The 20,948-nt window shown below is 42.7% G+C and overlaps 1 protein-coding gene across 2 annotated transcripts in view; it reads left to right on the top strand.

The window, feature by feature from the left end:
• Positions 1–20,462, top strand: part of LOC106560606 (phosphatidylinositol 3,4,5-trisphosphate 5-phosphatase 1) — an 85,328-nt gene extending 64,866 nt beyond the window's left edge. Inside the window, exons 11-27 of one of the 2 annotated variants that reach the window (XM_045687982.1) lie at positions 47–149; positions 1,447–1,643; positions 3,185–3,302; positions 4,019–4,115; positions 5,255–5,393; positions 6,382–6,490; positions 8,880–8,968; positions 11,471–11,552; positions 11,667–11,756; positions 12,080–12,190; positions 16,713–16,792; positions 16,903–16,990; positions 17,523–17,669; positions 18,322–18,388; positions 18,626–18,862; positions 19,420–19,898; positions 20,084–20,462. In XM_045687982.1, coding sequence (XP_045543938.1) covers positions 47–149; positions 1,447–1,643; positions 3,185–3,302; positions 4,019–4,115; positions 5,255–5,393; positions 6,382–6,490; positions 8,880–8,968; positions 11,471–11,552; positions 11,667–11,756; positions 12,080–12,190; positions 16,713–16,792; positions 16,903–16,990; positions 17,523–17,669; positions 18,322–18,388; positions 18,626–18,862; positions 19,420–19,898; positions 20,084–20,133 — 2,283 coding nt within the window. In that variant the 3' untranslated portion in view covers positions 20,134–20,462. Of the gene's footprint in view, positions 1–46; positions 150–1,446; positions 1,644–3,184; positions 3,303–4,018; positions 4,116–5,254; positions 5,394–6,381; positions 6,491–8,879; positions 8,969–11,470; positions 11,553–11,666; positions 11,757–12,079; positions 12,191–16,712; positions 16,793–16,902; positions 16,991–17,522; positions 17,670–18,321; positions 18,389–18,625; positions 18,863–19,416; positions 19,899–20,083 lie in introns of both variants that reach the window. The other variant, XM_045687981.1, reaches the window with a different exon arrangement.
• The last annotated feature ends 486 nt before the right edge of the window (positions 20,463–20,948 follow it).

The following is a 20,948-nucleotide window of genomic DNA, read 5'->3' on the forward strand; positions in this document are numbered from 1 at the left end:
TGTTAACTGTATGTTGTCCCTCTGACGTCTGTCTGTGTGTCACCAGAAAAGAGAGGGGTTCTGTCAACTCCTTCAACAGATGAAGAACAAACACTCAGACAAGCCTGAGCCAGATATGATCACTGTGTTCGTTGGCACCTGGAATATGGGTAAAATGGCTGCCTTCAATGTCTACATTTACCTGGAATACATAATACATTTTACATAGTGTTATAGTTGGTTTCTAATAAATACTCTATTGGAGTGATTACACACCACCGTGGCCCGAAAAGGTTTTTGGGAAGGAAGATCTTTAATATATTTTTAGATTTGTATTACAAACCGTTTTTAAAAAAAATCAAGATGAAACTAGTCATTTCAAGCTACATGCTTCCTGTAAGACCCTATAGAATGGTAAGGAGGAGGAGTCTATTGTGTCCGGAAGCGACATCACCATTCATTTTCTATTTTCAGGGTTCACTCAAACATCATTTGAAGATTTGTTTTACAGCTGATCTCGGGATTGTACTTTATATCGATTCGTTGTCCTTAAATATAAATCATCGGATGTATTCGTTTCAGTCTCTGAATTGTTAAATCAAACTTTTCACCACCAACTCCTGAAGTCAGGGCATAAAAACGACATTATGTCTCCTGCATGGGCGCAGAACCACTAGGCCCGAGCTCGTTTCCCCCGGTTTTCCTTGGCTAAACTAGCTGGCTAGCTGAACTATGCTAGTTTTCGTCCTCATTGCCAAACTTCCTCATTACTGCACCCTCAATTTCAAAACTCCTTTGCTAGTTATACAATCATGTAACTAAGAAATGTGCTGTAAAGAAACTTGGAAATTATTGATTGTTTTATTGTTTTGTTGAATCGTCATGACTGGTTCGAGATATCTGTCGTAAGACAACGGTGCCGAAGGATATCGTTGCTAGTTAACGCCGATCCAAGTTCAGTTTTGAGATTCACCCACGTCATTGACGTAGGATTAGTCGGACACTTAGGACTGGTCTTGGAACTGTGACAACGGGCATCCTCTCCCCGCTAGGCTCTATGGGATAGAGAACACCATAAGGAGTATAATGACTCTTAAGATGTTGTCCGTATCAATTACGCTTCACAGATCATAGGGTCTTTTTTTTGTGTGAAACAAATGTAAAAATCATGTCAAACATCCTTCCTCACAATTAAGTTTCTATGTGAGAATTGCCAGAACAATCTCGGATACCAAAAATATTTTTGGGGCCACGCTGGGATGGAATCGTCCATTGATCAATATCGATATTGTTGTTTTTTAGCTCACTGGATAATTGTTTTGCTGAATGACTCAACAACTAGCTACACATTTCCTAATTGAAATAAAAAAGAGATTGATTGATTGATTGATTGATTGATTGATTGATTGACTGATTGATTGATTGATTGATTGATTGATTGACTGATTTATCATTATCTCTCCCAAGGGAACGCCAGTCCCCCCCATAATATAGCATCGTGGTTCCAGTGTAAGGGTCAGGGCAAGACCAGGGACGATACGGCCGATCACATTCCTCATGACATCTATGTGATCGGGACTCAGGAAGATCCCCTGGGGGAGAAGGAGTGGATAGACACACTGAAGAGTGCCTTGAGAGGAACCACCAACATCAGCTTCAAACAAGTCAGTTACTATCTCAATAAGTTATTTTCATGATTCCTTGCACCAATTGGAGAAGAAGGCCTGAGGGGAGGGACCTTCAAATCAAATGTATTTATATAGCCCTTCTTACATCAGCTGTTATCTCAAAGTGCTGTACAGAAACCCAGCCTAAAACCCCAAACAGCAAGTAATGCAGGTGTAGAAGCACGGTGGCTAGGAAAAACTCCCTAGAAAGGCCAGAACCTAGGAAGAAACCTAGAGAGGAACCAGGCTATGAGGGGTGGCCAGTCCTCTTCTGGTTGTGCCGGGTGGAGATTATAACAGAACATGGCCAAGATGTTCAAATGTTCATAAATGACCAGCATGGTCAAATAATAATAATCACAGTGGTTGTAGAGGGTGCAACAGGTCAGCACCTCAAGAGTAAATGTCAGTTGGCTTTTCATAGCCGATCATTGAGAGTATCTCTACCATTGCTGCTGTCTCTAGAGAGTTGAAAACAGCAGGTCTGGGACAGGTAGCACATCCGGTGAACAGGTCAGGGTTCCATAGCCGCAGGCAGAACAGTTGAAACTGGAGCAGCAGCACGGCCAGGTGGACTGGGGACAGCAAGGAGTCATCATGTCAGGTAGTCCTGAGGCATGGTCCTAGGGCTCAGGTCCTCCGAGAGAGAGAAAGAAAGAAAGTGAAAGAGATAATTAGAGAGAGCATACTTAAATTCACACAGGACACCGGATAAGACAGGAGAAATACTCCAGATATAACAGACTGACCCTAGCCCCCCGACACATAAACTACTGCAGCATAAATACTGGAGGCTGAGACAGGAGGGGTCAGGAGACACTGTGGCCCCATCCGATGATACCCCCGGACAGGGCCAAACAGGCAGGATATACCTTGGATCTTCTCCTCCAGTACGGTTGAGGAGGCAAGAGATAGGATTTGAGGAATCGAGGGAAGAGGATTTGAGATAGGGCCAGTGTCTCAGTCTCAACACTCAGAGCCAGTGTCTCAGTCTCAACACTCAGAGCCAGTGTCTCAGTCTCAACACTCAGAGCCAGTGTCTCAGTCTCAACATTCAGAGCCAGTGTCTCAGTCTCAACACTCAGAGCCAGTGTCTCAGTCTCAACACTCAGAGCCAGTGTCTCAGTCTCAACACTCAGAGCCAGTGTCTCAGTCTCAACACTCAGAGCCAGTGTCTCAGTCTCAACACTCAGGGCTAGTGTCTCAGTCTCAACACTCAGAGCCAGTGTCTCAGTCTCAACACTCAGGGCCAGTTTCCCAGACATACAGTATATGAAGCTTGGACCTGAACTAAAGAGCACTTTCAATAGAGATTCTCCATGGAGCAAGCTTTTCAGTGTAGGACAAGGCTTAATCTGAGTCCAGGAAACCCACCGTTAAAGTACAGTTGCTTGTATCTCCTTATTCCTACACTGGTTTGAGGTTGGGTTACATTACAAATGACAGTGGCCCATTTAAATATAGTTTGTCAGATGGTAATAGAGTCGACCATAATAAATGGTCAAGGTATCATTATTATGTGTTTTCATTTTGTTCAGATAGCCACCCAGACCCTATGGAACATCCGGATTGTTGTGCTAGCCAAGCCTGAGCACGAGAACAGAATCTCACACATCTTCTCAGACAGCGTCAAGACAGGGATCGCCAACGCTTTGGGTAAGTCCCATCAACTCACTGCAGTCCCATCAACTCACTGCAGTCCCATCAACTCACTGCAGTTCCATCAGCTCACTGCAGTCCCATCAGCTCACTGCAGTCCCATCAACTCACTGCAGTCCCATCAACTCACTGCAGTTCCATCAACTCACTGCAGTCCCATCAACTCACTGCAATTCCATCAACTCACTGCAGTTCCATCAACTCACTGCAGTCCCATCAACTCACTGCAGTTCCATCAACTCACTGCAGTCCCATCAACTCACTGCAGTCCCATCAACTCACTGCAGTTCCATCAACTCACTGCAGTCCCATCAACTCACTGCAGTCCCATCAACTCACTGCAGTCCCATAAACTCACTGCAGTCCCATCAACTCACTGCAGTTCCATCAACTCACTGCAGATCCATCAACTCACTGCAGTTCCATCAACTCACTGCAGTTCCATCAACTCACTGCAGTCCCATCAACTCACTGCAGTTCCATCAACTCACTTCAGTTCCATCAGCTCACTGCAGTCCCATCAACTCACTGCAGTCCCATCAACTCACTGTTTTCCCAGACATAGATTATAGCTAGTCCTGGATTAAAAAGCTTGCTCAATGCAGAATACTCTTTGAAATTGCTTTTTAGTCCAGGACTAACTATCTATCTGTGTCCGGGAAACGGGCCCTTTGATCAAAGATACATCCGTCCATTTATTTTTGTTTTTCCAGGAAATAAGGGAGCAGTGGGTGTTTCCTTTATGTTCAACGGTACTTCCTTTGGCTTCGTTAACAGTCACCTGACCTCAGGCAGTGAGAAGAAGATCAGGTGAGCTGCGGGACCAAAAAATATTTGAAAAAGTATTTTCTGAATATAAAAATCCTAAAGCATACTGAATAGCTGTGTCAAATGTAGACAATTTCCATGTTTTCCCAGACCTCCTGACCCCCTGGGAACCAGATTGCATTGAAAGCTAAATGATGTTAAATTAAAAAGTGTATTATTTCACAGACGTAATCTCAGTAGGTACTGAGATTTGGGATTTAAAATGAACAAATAAATACAGACCATTTTAATGTGGTATATGTCTGACCAGAACTCCTCTCAATTGTCTTGCATTGAGTAATACATGGAAAGATTTTATAAAATAAAAAACTATTCCACTGGCACAATATCAGTACATTTAACATCTCCTCAAAATGTATCTAAACTCTTAGGAGCTTTGGTTTGTTTATGCCCCAGTATTGTTTAGAATGTCTTGTTATTTGTGGTCTGTCTGCTCTATTTCCCGAGGAGGCTTTAAAAACCCCTAGAGTCTATTGAAGCATCGGTGCTTCAATCTAAATCCGTCAGTTAAAAAATAGAGATATCTGTTTGTTTACATGGGCTGCGTCTCAATCCACTGCATCCTCCGATGTCGTCCTTCCACATCTGCGGTGGAAAGTGGCAGAGCTACGGCGTTGTTTGTCGAACCAGTAGACATCCCGAAAATAGGTATTCTCACGAAAACGTCTGTAGCATCTGAACTAATCTGACCACTCTATAGAAAGGGGAGACTCTCTTGAACACGATGGTGTTCTACGTTTTGCTCTTTGACCACCCCATAAAGCCCCACGAGACTTGTCTGAAGTCGATAATGCTGATATGCCAATGTTTGTCTGTAGCATCTGAACCGTTTGGGTAACAAACTATTATGACCCCACTGTAGAAAGGATAGACCCTCACGAACAAGATGCTGTTCTCCGTTTCGCTCTACGAACCCCCACAAGTGTCATGGAATTCATCTAAAGCTAAAACAAATTAATGGAATTATTTTATGTTCGTTTCTGTTTGATGAATAGAGAAACACAAAGATACGAGTCTGTATATTGCAACTACAAAAAAAATAGCTAAACGTGAAGAAAGAAAACACCATATCTCAACTTGAAACAAAACATTTAATTCCTCAACATTTGTTCTCTTGCCAGACGCAACCAGAATTACGTCAGCATCCTACGCTTCCTTAATCTTGGAGATAAGAAACTGAATCCTTTTGACATCACACATCGATTCACTCATCTGTTCTGGTTTGGGGATCTGAATTATCGAATCGAACTGCCATCCACAGTAAGTTATAAAGTTATACTTAGTTTAGCAGTTAGTTACCATTGGATGGGGAGATTGTGTTGTAGCTAATTCGAAGGGGGGGTAGCCTGACCGGGACTCAAACCTGGGTCCGGCGGCTGTCAACACGAACACCTTAACTGTTACTCCAAGAGATCTGAACCTTTTGACGAGTTTGTGTTGGGTTAAGGTTGCTACAGTATCAACAACTCTCTCAACTTAGTCTTCTCTTACTGAGATCATGACAGTATTACAAAAACTGGGGATAATATTGAGAGGAATTAATGTCAGGAGCTTGGTTTCCATCCAATTAGTGACAGATTTTCTTACAAATATTCTAAAAATCAGCATAAAAACAATAATTGTGCACATTTTTCCCCAACATAGATGTGGTTCCATCCAATTGACTTGTTGCAGATAAAGGGCTATGCGTGGTGACATAGTGCACATAAAAAACACAGTTTTGCGATTAAATTCCCATGTACCGAATATATATTTACTTTACTCGCATGAAAAGGTTGGATGGAAACCTGCTTTGTGTAATAGTGTCAGTGTAACCAACAAATGATTTCTGTCAACGTGCTTCTTGAATGTGTTAAGAAACAAGAGTGCAAGTTGTTACTTGCCCTCTTGTTAGCAGAACGTGGAGGACAGACCGCCTGGTGCATGAAACAGTGGTCCTATCCTAAATGGATCCCTTATCTGGTGCATTGCTTTTTACCTGTGCACCCTAAATGGCACCCTTATCCGGTGCACTACTTTTGACTTAAGCATCCTAATTTGCGCCCTTATTTGGTGCACTACTTTTAACCCGTGCCCTGGTCAAAAGTACTGCAATAGGGTGCCATTTGGAACACAGAGCCAGCATGCAGTTCCTATTCCCTATTTATCTGTTAGCGACAAGTCAGGCAAAACAGAGACAGTGCTGTACTGATGACGTCACCGGGCAGGAAAAAGAGAACAGCTACTTTGCATTGTGTTCCCTTAACAGGAAGCAGAGAGCATTGTGACCAAGATCAAACAGCAGCAGTACCAGGAACTGCTGTGTAGAGACCAGCTCACCATTGAGAAGGGAGAAGAGAAGGTGTTCCTACACTATGGTAAGACATGGCCACTAGCATAATCATACATTTCCATACAAAATCCTACATTTCCATACAAAATCATACATTTCCATACAAAATCAACAGTGATAAGAGTTAGTACAGATCTACAGTATGTTGGTATTGTAGGCTTAACAGCCATTATACTATTTTACACTATCAAGTGTCAACATTTTAAAGGGGCAGTGCAGTCAAAAACGAGATTTGCCTATGTTTTATATATATTTCTACACTATGAGATTGGGAAAAAATGTTATGAAATTGTGAAAATTATGATAATGCACTTTTAGTGTAAGAGCTGTTTGAAAAGACAGGGGGTTTAAGTTAATAGACTAATAACAAAGATAGTTTGCCCTCCTCTCTGCCAATAACAGCTGGTTTTCAGGTTACACATCCCTCCCGTTAGGCTCCTCCAAATAGGCCTCTCTCTCAGACCACTCCCAGACAGTCCCATTGTTGCTTGAGAAACTGCAATTTGCTAAGAAGCCATTTTTTGTTTAGTTTTGATAATTTTTTATTAAAACAATCACAATAAGGTACTTAATTGTTACCCAGAAATATTTCATATTGAGATAAAAACAGGTGCATTGGACCTTTAATAAAACCATTACCTAGTCCAAGTCATATGCTATTCTCATTGAAATTTAGATTAAAAAACACCCAGAAAATGTGTTTGTGTGGAGGTGCTGACTAACGGCGAATAAACTATAAACTATCACAATAAAGAAAGTCACACACTTCATGTAAACTCAGCAAAAAAAGAAATGTCCTCTCACTGTCAACTGTGTTTATTTTCAGCAAACTTAACATGTGTAAATATTTTGTATGAACACAAGATTCAAAAACTGAGACATAAACTGAACAAGTTCCACAGACATGTGACTAACATAAATGGAATAATGTGTCCCTGAACAAAGGGGGGGGAGGGGGCAAAATCAAAAGTAACAGTCAGTACCTGGTGTGGCCACCAGCTGCATTAAGTACTGCAGTGCATCTCCTCCTCATGGACTGCACCAGATTTGCCAGTTCTTGCTGTGAGATGTTACCCCACTCTTCCACCAAGGCACTTGCAAGGTCCTGGATATTTCTAGGGGGAATGGCCCTTGCCTTCACCCTCTGATCCAACAGGTCCCAGACGTGCTCAATGGGATTGAGATCCGGGCTCTTCGCTGGCCATGGCAGAACACTGACATTCCTGTCTTGCAGGAAATCACGCACAGAATGAGCAGTATAGCTGGTGGCATTGTCATGCTGGAGGGTCATATCAGGATGAGCCTGCAGGAAGGGTACCACATGAGGGAGGAGGATGTCTTCCCTGTAACGCACAGCGTTGAGATTGTCTGCGATGACAACAAGCTCAGTCCGATGATACTGTGACACACCGCCCCAGACCATGACGGACCCTCCACCTCCAAATCGATCCCTCTCCAGAGTACAGGCCTCGGTGTAACGCTCATTCCTTCGACGATAAACACGAATCCGACCATCACCCCTAGTGGGACAAAAAAGTGACTCATCAGTGAAGAGCACTTTTTGCCAGTCCTGTCTGGTCCAGCGATGGTGGGTTTGTGCCCCCATAGGCAATGTTGTTGCCTGTGATGTCTGGTGAGGACCTGCCTTACAACAGGCCTACAAGCCCTCAGTCCAGCCTCTCTCAGCCTATTGCAGACAGTCTGAGCACTGATGGAGGGATTGTGCATTCCTGGTGTAACTCGGACAGTTATTGTTGCCATCCTGTACCTGTCCCGCAGGTGTGATGTTCGAATGTACCGATCCTGTGCAGGTGTTGTTACATGTGGTCTGCCACTGTGAGGACGATCAGCTGTCCGGGATGGCTCCCTGTAGCGCTGTCTTAGGCGTCTCACAGTACAGACATTGCGATGTATTGCCCTGGCCACATCTGCAGTCCTCATGCCTCCTTGCAGCATGCCTAAGGCACGTTCACGCAGATGAGCAGGGACCCTGGGCATATTTCTTTTGGTGTTTTTCAGAGTCAGTAGAAAGGCCTCTTTAGTGTCCTAAATTGTCATAACTCTGACCTTAATTGCCTATTGTCTATAAGCTGTTAGTGTCTTAACGACCGTTCCACAGGTGCATGTTCATTAATTGTTTATGGTTCATTGAACAAGCATGAGAAACAGTGTTTAAACCCTTTACAATGCAGATCTGTGAAGTTAATTTGATTTTTACGAATTATTTTTGAAAGACAGGGTCCTGAAAAAGGGACATTTCTTTTTTTACATGAGTTTATAAACTCCCAGCAATTTAATTTACCAATGTTTCGGCATCACTTCCTCATTGAAATATGCAAAATGAAGCCTTTGAGATCAACACAACCAATCTTGACCTTTGATACCTTTGGATGTTTAATTTAATCTCCCCACAGATGAGGAGGAGATCACATTCGCGCCCACGTATCGTTTCGAGAGAGACACACGAGAGAAATATGCCTACACCAAAGCCAAAGCCACAGGGGTAGGTTTACTGTGTTTTCTCAGATCCCACTGGGCACACCGCATCATTTTAACGTCGAAATCTAACATAAAGAATAGGACTAAATCCAATCAGACTTTATTTAAAGTGTATTTAAAGTCTGGTTTTATTTAGACCTATTCTTTATGTTAGATTTTTTATTACGATGGAGACGTGAATCTAACATATCAATTATAAATTTGTAGACAAACTGGAATTAATGCCAGACTAAGTCAGTGTCACAGATGGAACTATCCAAGCAGAAGATACATCTCCTTCAAATGTTGATATTTGGTTGAGTTGACAACCAAACACAACTCAATATCCAGTTTGTCTTTATCCAGTTGGATTCACGCCTCCATCTCAACCAAAAATCTAAGTTAAAGAATAGGACTAAATCCAATCAGACTTTAAATGCACTGTAAATAAAGTTTGATTTAGCTCTATTCTTTAACATAGATCTTTCTGAATAGAACATATTAGTAATGATTAACTTGTAGACTCCATTTGAAATCAACCAAAGCTTGAAACCCTAGGTCTATGTGTATTGTATTGTCTATCTTTAGTTGAACCCTGGAATGAATTGAAACAAAAGCTGTGGATGATTTTGCCAATGCTATAGGCCTGATATATGACTGATATATGACTGATGGTTGCATTTTAATTTGCTCTGTTACACCTACCCTTTGGAATTACTTTGATAGCAACAGTGAATCCATTTAGTTATTAAGGGATCTCTCAATAATAATTCTCATGATAGCATATTAGTAGTAGTCAAGGATAACTATCAAAGCTAAGCAGGGCTGGTCTTAGTTAAAACCCTTGATGAGAGACCAAAGGGATAGCAGTGGTTAGATCAACTCTCCAGTAGGAGGTGCTGTAGATAGATCAACTCTCCAGTAGGAGGTGCTGTAATGTAGATAGATCAACTCTCCAGTAGGAGGTGCTGTAATGTAGATAGATCAACTCTCCAGTAGGAGGTGCTGTGGTTAGATCAACTCTCCAGTAGGAGGTGCTGTAGTTAGATCAACTCTCCAGTAGGAGGTGCTGTGGTTAGCTCAACTCTCCAGTAGGAGGTGCTGTAGACAGATCAACTCTCCAGTAGGAGGTGCTGTAGTTAGATCAACTCTCCAGTAGGAGGTGCTGTAGTTAGATCAACTCTCCAGTAGGAGGTGCTGTAGGTAGATCAACTCTCCAGTAGGAGGTGCTGTAGGTAGATCAACTCTCCAGTAGGAGGTGCTGTAGTTAGATCAACTCTCCAGTAGGAGGTGCTGTAGTTAGATCAACTCTCCAGTAGGAGGTGCTGTAGACAGATCAACTCTCCAGTAGGAGGTGCTGTAGACAGATCAACTCTCCAGTAGGAGGTGCTGTAGATAGATCTACTCTCCAGTAGGAGGTGCTGTAGGTAGATCAACTCTCCAGTAGGAGGTGCTGTAGACAGATCAACTCTCCAGTAGGAGGTGCTGTAGTTAGATCAACTCTCCAGTAGGAGGTGCTATAGGTAGGGCTACTCTCCAGTAGGAGGTGCTGTAGATAGATCTACTCTCCAGTAGGAGGTGCTGTGGTTAGATCAACTCTCCAGTAGGAGGTGCTGTGGTTAGATCAACTCTCCAGTAGGAGGTGCTGTAGGTAGATCAACTCTCCAGTAGGAGGTGCTGTAGTTAGATCAACTCTCCAGTAGGAGGTGCTATAGACAGATCAACTCTCCAGTAGGAGGTGCTGTAGTTAAATCAACTCTCCAGTAGGAGGTGCTATAGGTAGGGCTACTCTCCAGTAGGAGGTGCTGTAGATAGATCAACTCTCCAGTAGGAGGTGCTGTAATGTAGATCAACTCTCCAGTAGGAGGTGCTGTAATGTAGATCAACTCTCCAGTAGGAGGTGCTGCCCAACCTATTATTTAGTTTTTTACAGTGGCTATAACGATGATCTGACATTGTTTCAAAGGTAAAAATTCAACATATTTCATAGAAGTTTTGTCTATGTTGAAAAATGGTTACAATGATGACCTAATCCTGTGGTTTAAATTTCAAACCTCTGAACAACAGTTCCATGCCACAAACTGGTTGACACAACCAGTTTGTTGTATGGCACCAGCATGCCCTCATACAGTACAGTAAATATACATGATACAACGTTGATAGACAATTTTACAACACTCAGCAGTTAATTATTCTGCATCTCATCATAGCTGGGGACTCTCAGATGACTCAAGGCTTGTAAAAAACATTTTTTTATTTAACTAGGCAAGTCAGTTAAGAACAAAATTGTATTTACAATGACAGCCTAGGAACAGCTTGTCAGCTCGGGGATTCGATCTGGCAACCTTTCGGTTATTAGTCCAACGCTCTAACCACTAGACTACCCCACTAGACTACCCTGCCACCCCATCTTGCAGTCACAGTCACCACAACAGGGTCTCTGAAACCCCTATTTGAAGGTACTAGATGCTGAATTTTTGAAAGACTGAAATTAAAAGTTCACTATTTACATTTTTCTCCCTCACAGACTAAATACAATCTACCATCATGGTGTGATCGTGTTCTACGGAAGTCCTACCCCTTGGTGCATGTGTTCTGTCAGTCATACGGTGAGACTACTGCGATGATAATTGATTGATTGATTCATTGCAATAACCAATTAAATATGTTTCATTTTAGCTAATGTTATTACCAATTGTATCATTTCGCAACCTCTCTTGCAGGGTGCACCAATGACATCATGACCAGTGACCATTCTCCAGTTTTCTCCACATTTGAAGTTGGAGTGGCATCACAGTTTGTCTCCAAGCAGGGTACAGTTTCTAACTTCCCTAGATAACTACACTATGCTGACTGTGTGACTAATGACTGTGATTACACAGTTTAAAAATAAAAAAAATGTAAAGATCCAATCAGCTCAGAAAAAAGATCTGATGAGATTTGTCAAAAAGACCAATTAGTGGAAAAAAAAGATCAGAATTGGGCTGCATGTGTAAACACAGCCTATTGCGTCTAACATAACTGACGTTAGAAATTATCTGCCCCCTAAGAAGTTCTTTCTAGTGTTTTCCTAGTCAAACTCTATGGACAAGACAACTGCCTTTCAAATGGTCTTTTTCTCTATCTTTCTTTCCAGATCCCAGCAGTGTGTCTCAGGGTGGGATCAAGTTCATGAACTGCATTGCCACCCTCATGACAAAGTCCAAGACCAAATTCTTCATAGAATACCACTCCAGCTGCTTAGAGAGTAAGACTAGACCTTATTCCATCTGAACACAGTGGTTTGTTTATTTATTTATTTAACTAAGCAAGTCAGTTACAAATTCTTATTTTATGATGATGATGGCCTAGGATCCCAGCCCGGGATCAAATCCAGGGTCTGTAGTGATGCCTCTAGCGCTGAGATGCAGTACCTTAGACCGCTGTGATACAGCCTGGAATGGAACCAGGGTCTGTAGTGACACCTCTAGCGCTGAGATGTAGTGCCTTAGACCGCTGAGCCACTCATGAGTCCCAATAGGGGATGACACTAAAATCAAACGTATTTGTATTTGTTATGGATCCCCATCAGCTGTTGCCAAGGCTACTCTTCCTGGGGTTCAGCTACAATTAAGGCAGTAATATACATTATAATAAAAATTGTAAACATTAAGATATATTTTACAACAGATTTCACAATACATTAAGTATGTGTCCTCAGGCCACTACTCTACTACTACACATTATCCAGGTGTAAGTGTATGTTATGTGTGTGTGTGTGTGTGTGTGTGTGTGTGTGTGTGTGTGTGTGTGTGTGTGTGTGTGTGTGTGTGTGTGTGTGTGTGTGTGTGTGTGTGTGTGTGTGTGTGTGTGTGTGTGTGTGTGTGTTTTTGTGTGTGTGTATGTTATGTGTTATGGTATGCGTGTGTTTTTACCTGTGTGTGTCTCTTCTCAGACCCCGCTGTTCCATAAGGTGTATTTTTTTAACCTGTTTTTAAAAAAAAATCTGATTCTACTGCTGCATCAGTTACTTGATGTGGAATAGAGTTCCATGTCTGTTCTGGACTTAGGGACTGTGAAGAGACCTCTTGTGGCATGTCTTGTGGGGTATGCATGGGTGTCTGAGCTGTGTGCTAGTAGTTTAAACAGACCTCTGGTGGCATGTCTTGTGGGGTATGCATGGGTGTCTGAGCTGTGTGCCAGTAGTTTAAACAGAATTCAACATGTCAATACTTCTTACAAAAACAAGTAGTGATGAAGTCAATCTCGCCTCCACTTTGAGCCAGGAGAGATTGACATTAATTTGATTAATGTTAGGTCTATGTTTACATTAATGTATTGATCACATCTTTACTAATGCTGCAGAAATCTGCTGTAAAGCAGTATCCAAATCCATCAGATGTAGTGATCATAATATAGTAGCCATATCTAAGAAAACCAAAGTTCCAAAGGCTGGACCTAATATAGTGTATAAGAGGTCAGATTTGCAGTGATTCCTATGTTGATGACGTAAAGAATATTTGCTGGTCTGTGATGTAATGAGGAGCAACCAGACACTGCACTTGACACATTTATGAAATTGCTTATTCCAGTTACTAATAAGCACACACCCATTAAGAAAATGACTGTAAAAACTGTTAAATCCCCGTGGAGTGATGAAGAATTGAACAATCATATGGTTGAGAGGGATGAGGCAAAAGGAATGGTAAATAAGTCTGGTTGCACAACCGATTGGCAAAAGTACTGCAAATTGAGAAATCATGTGACTAAACAGAACAAAAAGAAGAAGAAACTATACTATGAAACAAAGATAAATTATGTAAAAATGATAGTAAAATTCAATTTTGAGCAAAAAGGCAAACTCAGCTCCATCATTCATTGAATCATATGGCTCATTCATCACAAAACCCACTGATATTGCCAACCACTTTAATCATTTTTTTAATTGGCAAGATTAGCAAACTTATGCATGACAAGACGGCAACAAATGCTGAACCTACACATCCAAGTATAACTGACCAAATGATGAAAGACAAGCAGTGTAATTTTGAATTCTATAAAGTAACTGTGTAATAGAGGTGAAAAACGTATTGTTGTCTATCAACAATGACAAGCCACCTGGGTATGACAACTTGGATGGAAAATTACTGAGGATGATAGCGGACGATATTGCCACTCCTATTTGCCATCTCTAAGCTTACAAACATGTGTGTGCCTCAGGCCTGGAGGGAAGCAAAAGTAATTCCGCTACCCAAGAATAGTAAAGCCCCCTTTACTGGCTCAAATAGCCTCAAATGACCTTGGGCAAGTTGCTGTAGGGCGTGCAGAACTGTTGTCCGCGGTAGGGGTAGCCAGGTGGAAAGCATGGCCAGCTGTAGAAAAATGCTTATTGAAATTATCGATTATCGTAGATTTATCAGTGGTGACAGTGTTTCCTAGACTCGGTGCAGTGGGCAGCTGGGAGGAGGTGCTCTTATTCTCCATGGACTTTACAGTTTCCGCAAACTTTTTGGAATTAGTGCTACAGGATGCAAATTTCTGTTGGATGTTTTTGTGCTGGTCAAGGGCAGTCAGGTCTGGGGTGAACCAAGGGCTATATCTGTTCTTAGTTCTACATTTTTTGAACGGGGCATGCTTATTTAAGATGGTGAGGAAAGGGCGGGATGAGGTCAATATCCTTCCAGGATACCCGGGCCAGGTCGATTAGAAAGGCCTGCTCGCTGAAGTGTTTTAGGGAGCGTGTGACAGTGATGAGGGGTGGTCGTTTGACCGCGGACCCATTATGGACGCAGGCAATGAAGCAGTGATCGCTGAGATCCTGGTTGAAGACAGCAGAGGTGTATTTAGAGGGCAAGTTGGTCAGGATGATATCTAAGAGGGTGCCCATGGTTACGGATTTAGGGTTGTACCTGGTAGGTTCCTTGATATTTTGTGTGAGATTGAGGGCATCTATCTTAGATTGTAGGATGGCCAGGGTTTTAAGCATATACCAGTTTAGGTCACCTAGCAGTGCGAACTCTGAAGATAGATGGGGGGCAATCAATTCACATATGGTTTCCAGGGCACAGCTGGGGGCTGAGAGGGGTCTATAACAAGCGGCAACGGTGAGAGACTTGTTTCTGGAAAGGTGGATTTTTAAAAGTAGAAGCTCGAAATGTTTGGGCACAGACCTACCTAGTATGACTCTCTCTGCAGTAAATTGCAACTCTGCCCCTTTGGCAGTTTTATCTTGTCAGAAAATGTTGTAGTTGGAAATTTCAGAATTTTTGGTGGCCTTCCTAAGCCAGGATTCAGACACAGCTAGGTATTTGTATTTATTTAACAAGAACAAATCCTTATTTTCAACTGCCTTATTCAGGAGCAGAATGACAGATTTGTACCTTGTCAGCTTGGGGATTTGAACTTGCAACCTTTCGGTTACTAGCCCAACGCTCTAACCACTAGGCTACCCTGCCGCCCCACAATGAAGGCCTACCAAAAGGCAAAAGGCCTCCTGTGGGGACGGGGGCTGGTATTAAAAATACTAATAAATTAAATAAAAATATAGGACAAAACACACATCTCGACAAGAGAGACAACACAACACTACATAAAGAGAGACCTAAGACAACAACATAGCATGGTAGCAACAGTAGCTAAGATGGGGAGAGGTCTGTCCACAATAAAGCACTGCTCTACCTTCTTAATAACTACAATATCAACAAGGCAGGTCCTACAGGACCTAGTTTTGTTGCACCTGGACTACTGCCCAGTCGTGGGGTCAGGTGCCACAAAGAGGGACTTGGGAAAATTACAACTGGCCCGGAACAGGGCAGCACGTCTGGCCCTTAAATATGGATTTCATTCCTGTGCTGTTTGTAAATACCCTGGTAGGTTGACTTATAACCTGAACCAGGTTGCAGGCACTGGTTACAATTTGAAGCTTTTTCTTTAGTGGGCAGCTTGATGAAAGCCAGTCAATATTTAGGTCACCCAGAAAATATACCTCTCTGTTAATATCACATACATTATCAAGCATTTCACACATTTTTTCCAGATACTGACTGTTAGCACTTGGTGGTCTATAGCAGCTTCCAACCAGAATGGGCTTTAAGTGAGGCAGATTAACCTGTAGCCATATTACTTCAACAGTATTTAACATTCGATCGTCTCTAAGCTTTACATGAATGTGGCTCTGAATATAGACCGCAACACCGTTGGCATTTCTGTATTTTCTGTAGATGTTATAACCATGTATTGCTACCACTGTATCATCAAAGGTATTATCTAAGTGAGTTTCAGTGATAGAGTCAGAATCTGTCATCTGTTACTAGCAAGTTATTGATATCATGAAACTGGTTTCTTAAGCTACATTTGTTAACGTGGGCTATTTTTAAAAATTTTCTGGGATGCTTGATTGTTTTCATTGCTTTACTGGGAAGCTTAGCAGAAGTAGACATGCTCATGTTATTTATGTTTGAGCTGATAGTGCAGGGTGAGCTGCACACAGTGGACTTCCTACTCGGGCACACCACAAGTTATGGATTCCATGAACTTTGTTTCTTAGGTTACATATGTTATTGTGGGCTTTTTTCCCCCCTCATTTTTCTGGGATTCTTGATTGTTTCAAAACAATGTATATCAAGAGCTTCAACTGAAATGTAGCCTAACTCACAGTGACTGCACACTAGTTTGTTCCCAGATCTGTTTATCTTTCAGACTCCTATTGTTCATTCTCATACCAAACTTGAATTGGTTATACAGCACAAACAGATCTGGGACCAGCATAACTGTAGACATTTTGTCCACAGAATTCGTCAAGAGCTCGGAAGGAGAGAACCAAGATCACTCAGATGGGTCCATCAAAGTTCGGTTTGGAAACCAAGTTGAGGTTTGTTGATGATTATTACGTTTTTTTTGTTTTTTGTTTTACACTAGGCTAGTTGAGTTTACAATATGGCGTATTTGATGTAATAGAGCTCCTCTCGTGTCTTTTTAAAGCTCGTCCCTATCATCTCAGACCCAGAGTATCTGTTGGATCAGCACATTCTCCTGTGTGTCAAGTCCACAGACTGTGATGAATCCTATGGTGAGAAAGAAGAGCAACTGTGCTCTGTTTGGAGAGACTGGTTCTGAGAATGACACAGACCACATTTGGGCTTGAGTAAATACAAGTCTAGGTCTATGAATCATGATCATCTATCTCTGTCATCATCTAGCTCTGTCTTCATCTAGCTCTGTCTTCATCTAGCTCTGTCTTCATCTATCTCTGTCATCATCTATCTCTGTCTTCATCTAGCTCTGTCTTCATCTATCGCTGTCATCATATAGCTCTGTCTTCATATAGCTCTGTCTTCATCTAGCTCTGTCTTCATCTAGCTCTGTCTTCACCTAGCTCTGTCTTCATCTAGCTCTGTCTTCATCTAGCTCTGTCTTCGTCTAGCTCTGTCTTCGTCTAGCTCTGTCTTCATCTAGCTCTGACAGGGAGTAAAAGAGTATTTTCTAATCCTCCTCATCTTTCATCTTCCTCCTCTTCCTCATCTTCCTTCTTCTCCTCCTCCTCTTCCTTCTTCCTCCTCTTCCTCCTGCTCCTCCTCCCTGACATGGTGTCATCCTTACAGGAGAGGGCTGTGTGGCTCTGCGAGCGGCGGAGTCCTCCTACACAGAGTTCCACATCACACTGACGCATCACGGCGAGCGGACGGGCTCCCTGACGGGAGGTGTACAGTTACGAACCTCAGAAGGCAAACAGACTGAGAAGTTATACGGTGAGGCTGACAACCAATGAAGTTGTAACAGTGAGGCTGACAACCAATGAAGTTATAACAGTGAGTCTGACAGCCAATGAAGTTATAACAGTGAGGCTGACAGCAAATGAAGTTATAACAGTGAGGCTGACAACCAATGAAGTTGTAACAGTGAGGCTGACAACCAATGAAGTTATAACAGTGAGGCTGACAGCCAATGAAGTTATAACAGTGAGGCTGACAACCAATGAAGTTATACAGTGAAGCTGACAACCAATGAAGTTATAACAGTGAGGCTGACAACCAATTAAGTTATAACAGTGATGCTGACAGCCAATTAAGTTATAACCGTGAGGCTGACAACCAGTGAAGTTATAACAGTGAGGCTGACAACCTATGAAGTTATATAGTGAGGCTGACAACCAATGAAGTAATACAGTGAGGCTGACAACCAATGAAGTAATACAGTGAGGCTGACAACCAATGAAGTTATAACAGTGAGGCTGACAACCAGTGAAGTTATAACAGTGAGGCTGACAACCTATGAAGTTATACAGTGAGGCTGACAACCAATGAAGTTATAACAGTGAGGCTGACAACCAATGACATACTGTACCTGTAAAATGTTTATATTTTTGTTGCTGAGCTCAACTCTCTTTTCTTCCGTCTACAGATTTCATCAAAGTGGAAAGGGAGGATTCTGGTGCCTCTAAAGGAAAAGGACTTGATCTTATCAACAAGTGAGAACCTCCTTCTTCGCTCATGGCTACTTTGTAACATTCAAGCATAGCTGACACGTGATCCCAGTTCCTTTAAAACTAATGAAAAACTGACTTTGGTGGTTTACCAAGTAAAAAAAAAATATATATATTTATGTTGGTAAACTTATAAGTGTGTATGAGTCTTTACTCTTTCCATTTCCCTTTTACCTGTTTAATTGCGAGACGATCCTCTGGTTATGTGTCCCTGTTCAATAGGTTTGCTCTTCCCAGTGATATCACCAACCCCAGTTACATGGGGGTGGGCTACAAGTCTGGAGGTGTGACAGATAGGGGCTGGAGCTACAGCATGTCCCCCAGATCAGGCTCCGGAGGTGGGGGTGGTGTCGCTGGGCACGGGGGTAGGGACCAGACCCATGGAAACATCTCTCCTAAAAAGACTGTCTACAACCACAGCGCTGTGCGAAGCCCCACAGGAAAAGCATCAGATAACGTGTAAGTTTGTCTTTGACTAGCTTAGCTCTGAGAGAAAAAAATATATCTATGAGATTATAGTTTTCGGGAATTCCTGCTTTCCCCAGACACTGACTCGTCTCCATTGAAATGGTTAAATTGGTCAGTGTAAGGGAATTTTGTTGAGGTGGCGTTGACCTGTAGTATGCAGAGTTCCATGATTTAGGCCTACTTGAAGTGGAAAAGAAATGGGACTGAACGATACTGTTGCAGTTTTCTCACAGAGCAGACAATGTACTGAGAGTGGATAGATTGATACCCCAATGTGAGTCTGAACTCTGAATGAACTGATTGTGTCTGTGTGCCTGTCTGTCTGTCTGTCTGTCTGTCTGTCTGTCTGTCTGTCTGTCTGTCTGTCTGTCTGTCTGTCTGTCTGTCTGTCTGTCTGTCTGTCTGTCTGTCTGTCTGTCTGCCTGCCTGCCTGCCTGCCTGCCTGCCTGCCTGCCTGCCTGCCTGCCTGCCTGCCTGCCTGCCTGTCTGTCTGTCTGTCTGTCTGTCTGTCTGTCTGTGCTGTCTGGCTGTGTGCTGTCTTCTAGAAGTGAGGGGGGGAAGCCAGCGGAGATGTTTGACAACCCTCTGTACGGCTCCATGGGGAAGGCAGGAGGACCACGAGGAGCTAAAGACCAACCAGACCCCCAACGCTCCAAGGACCAGCTGACACCTCCAGACCCCATCTTCTCCTTCACCAAACCCTCTGACCAGGACCCTGACCGGCCCCCGGTCCCCACTCCGCGTAACCGCTCTTACACCTGTTCTGAGACCAAACCACCGCCTTCTGCCACCACTGCCTCAGCCTCGGCCTCGCTCCTCCCCCAGACCTACACCAAGAACCCTGTGAAGCCCTCACGCTCCGAGGGGGGCATGGTACAAACCACCAATAGGCCACATCTGCCCATGAAGTCCCGCCCAGGCCAGGCGGACGCCACGTCCACTAAGCCCAGAGACTACAGAGACAGCTCGGAGCTGCCCAGCAAACTCCGTCCACCTACAAGGCCCATCCAGCCCCTCCCCAAAGAAGGTAAATCTACAGTCATTTTCCCTCACGAAACGCTCTATATCACGCAAGTAGTCTCAGTTCACATATCATGCAAGCAAGTTGCTTATAGCTTCTGTTGCCATGGTTTTAAACTAAGCATACCGCAGAGGAAGCGGTTCTGTACATTAAACTATGTACATAGAAATCTCTCTTCTCCTTTTCCCCAGCACATCATGAGGCAACTCAACCACCGAAGACGGGCCGTTCAGCGAAATGACTGTGTGTGGGTTTTTTTTGGCTGAAAACCCTCCTCCTCTTGTCCTATATGTTAAAATTAGATGTTGAATGGTGGCTAGTGTCAGTCACTGCAATGCTCGTCTTCCTGACTCTCCAAACAAGTTTCTGTACGAACTCATCTTTCCATATGCATTAGGCTGTGTTACTGGCAACTCTCTGGGGATTTGTGGAGTCCTCTGAAATATGTATCGTCATTCTTTTTTTGTTGTTGCACAAATGCTGACAACTAGAAGAGCTCTTTAGATTATAAGAATCATTTTTAAAAACTTGTACAACAATCTCAATTAAAACAAAAGGGAATGATGCTCACCCGCCTCTCCTATTAATTTCTCACATGCCCAGTAGCCTTTATATATGTTAATGCTACCACCTGCTGGTTTGTTGACAGTATTGCATGCGTGTGATTTTTTTAATTTTTTTAACCTTTATTTAACTTGGCAAGTCAGTTAAGAACAAATTCTTATTTACAATGATGGCCTACTCCAGCCCCGACGACACTGGGCCAAATGTGCACCACCCTATGGGACTCCCAATCACAACCGGATGTGATACAGCCTGGATTCAAACCAGGTAATATAGTGATACCTTTTAGCACTGAGTTGTATTGCCTTAGACAACTGCGCCACTCGGGAACCCCAAAATACATTTAGAATTATGTGGCCAACATAATTGGATTGTAAAAGTTATTGTTATTGTTGTTTTTTACCATCTGCATAGAAAATATACAAAGTGTATTAGTCTACTTAATATACTCGATCCATTAATTAAAATCGTAATGAAAAAATAAAATAAATA

Source organism: Salmo salar, chromosome ssa10 (assembly GCF_905237065.1).
Source record: "Salmo salar chromosome ssa10, Ssal_v3.1, whole genome shotgun sequence".
Taxonomy (NCBI): domain Eukaryota; kingdom Metazoa; phylum Chordata; class Actinopteri; order Salmoniformes; family Salmonidae; genus Salmo; species Salmo salar.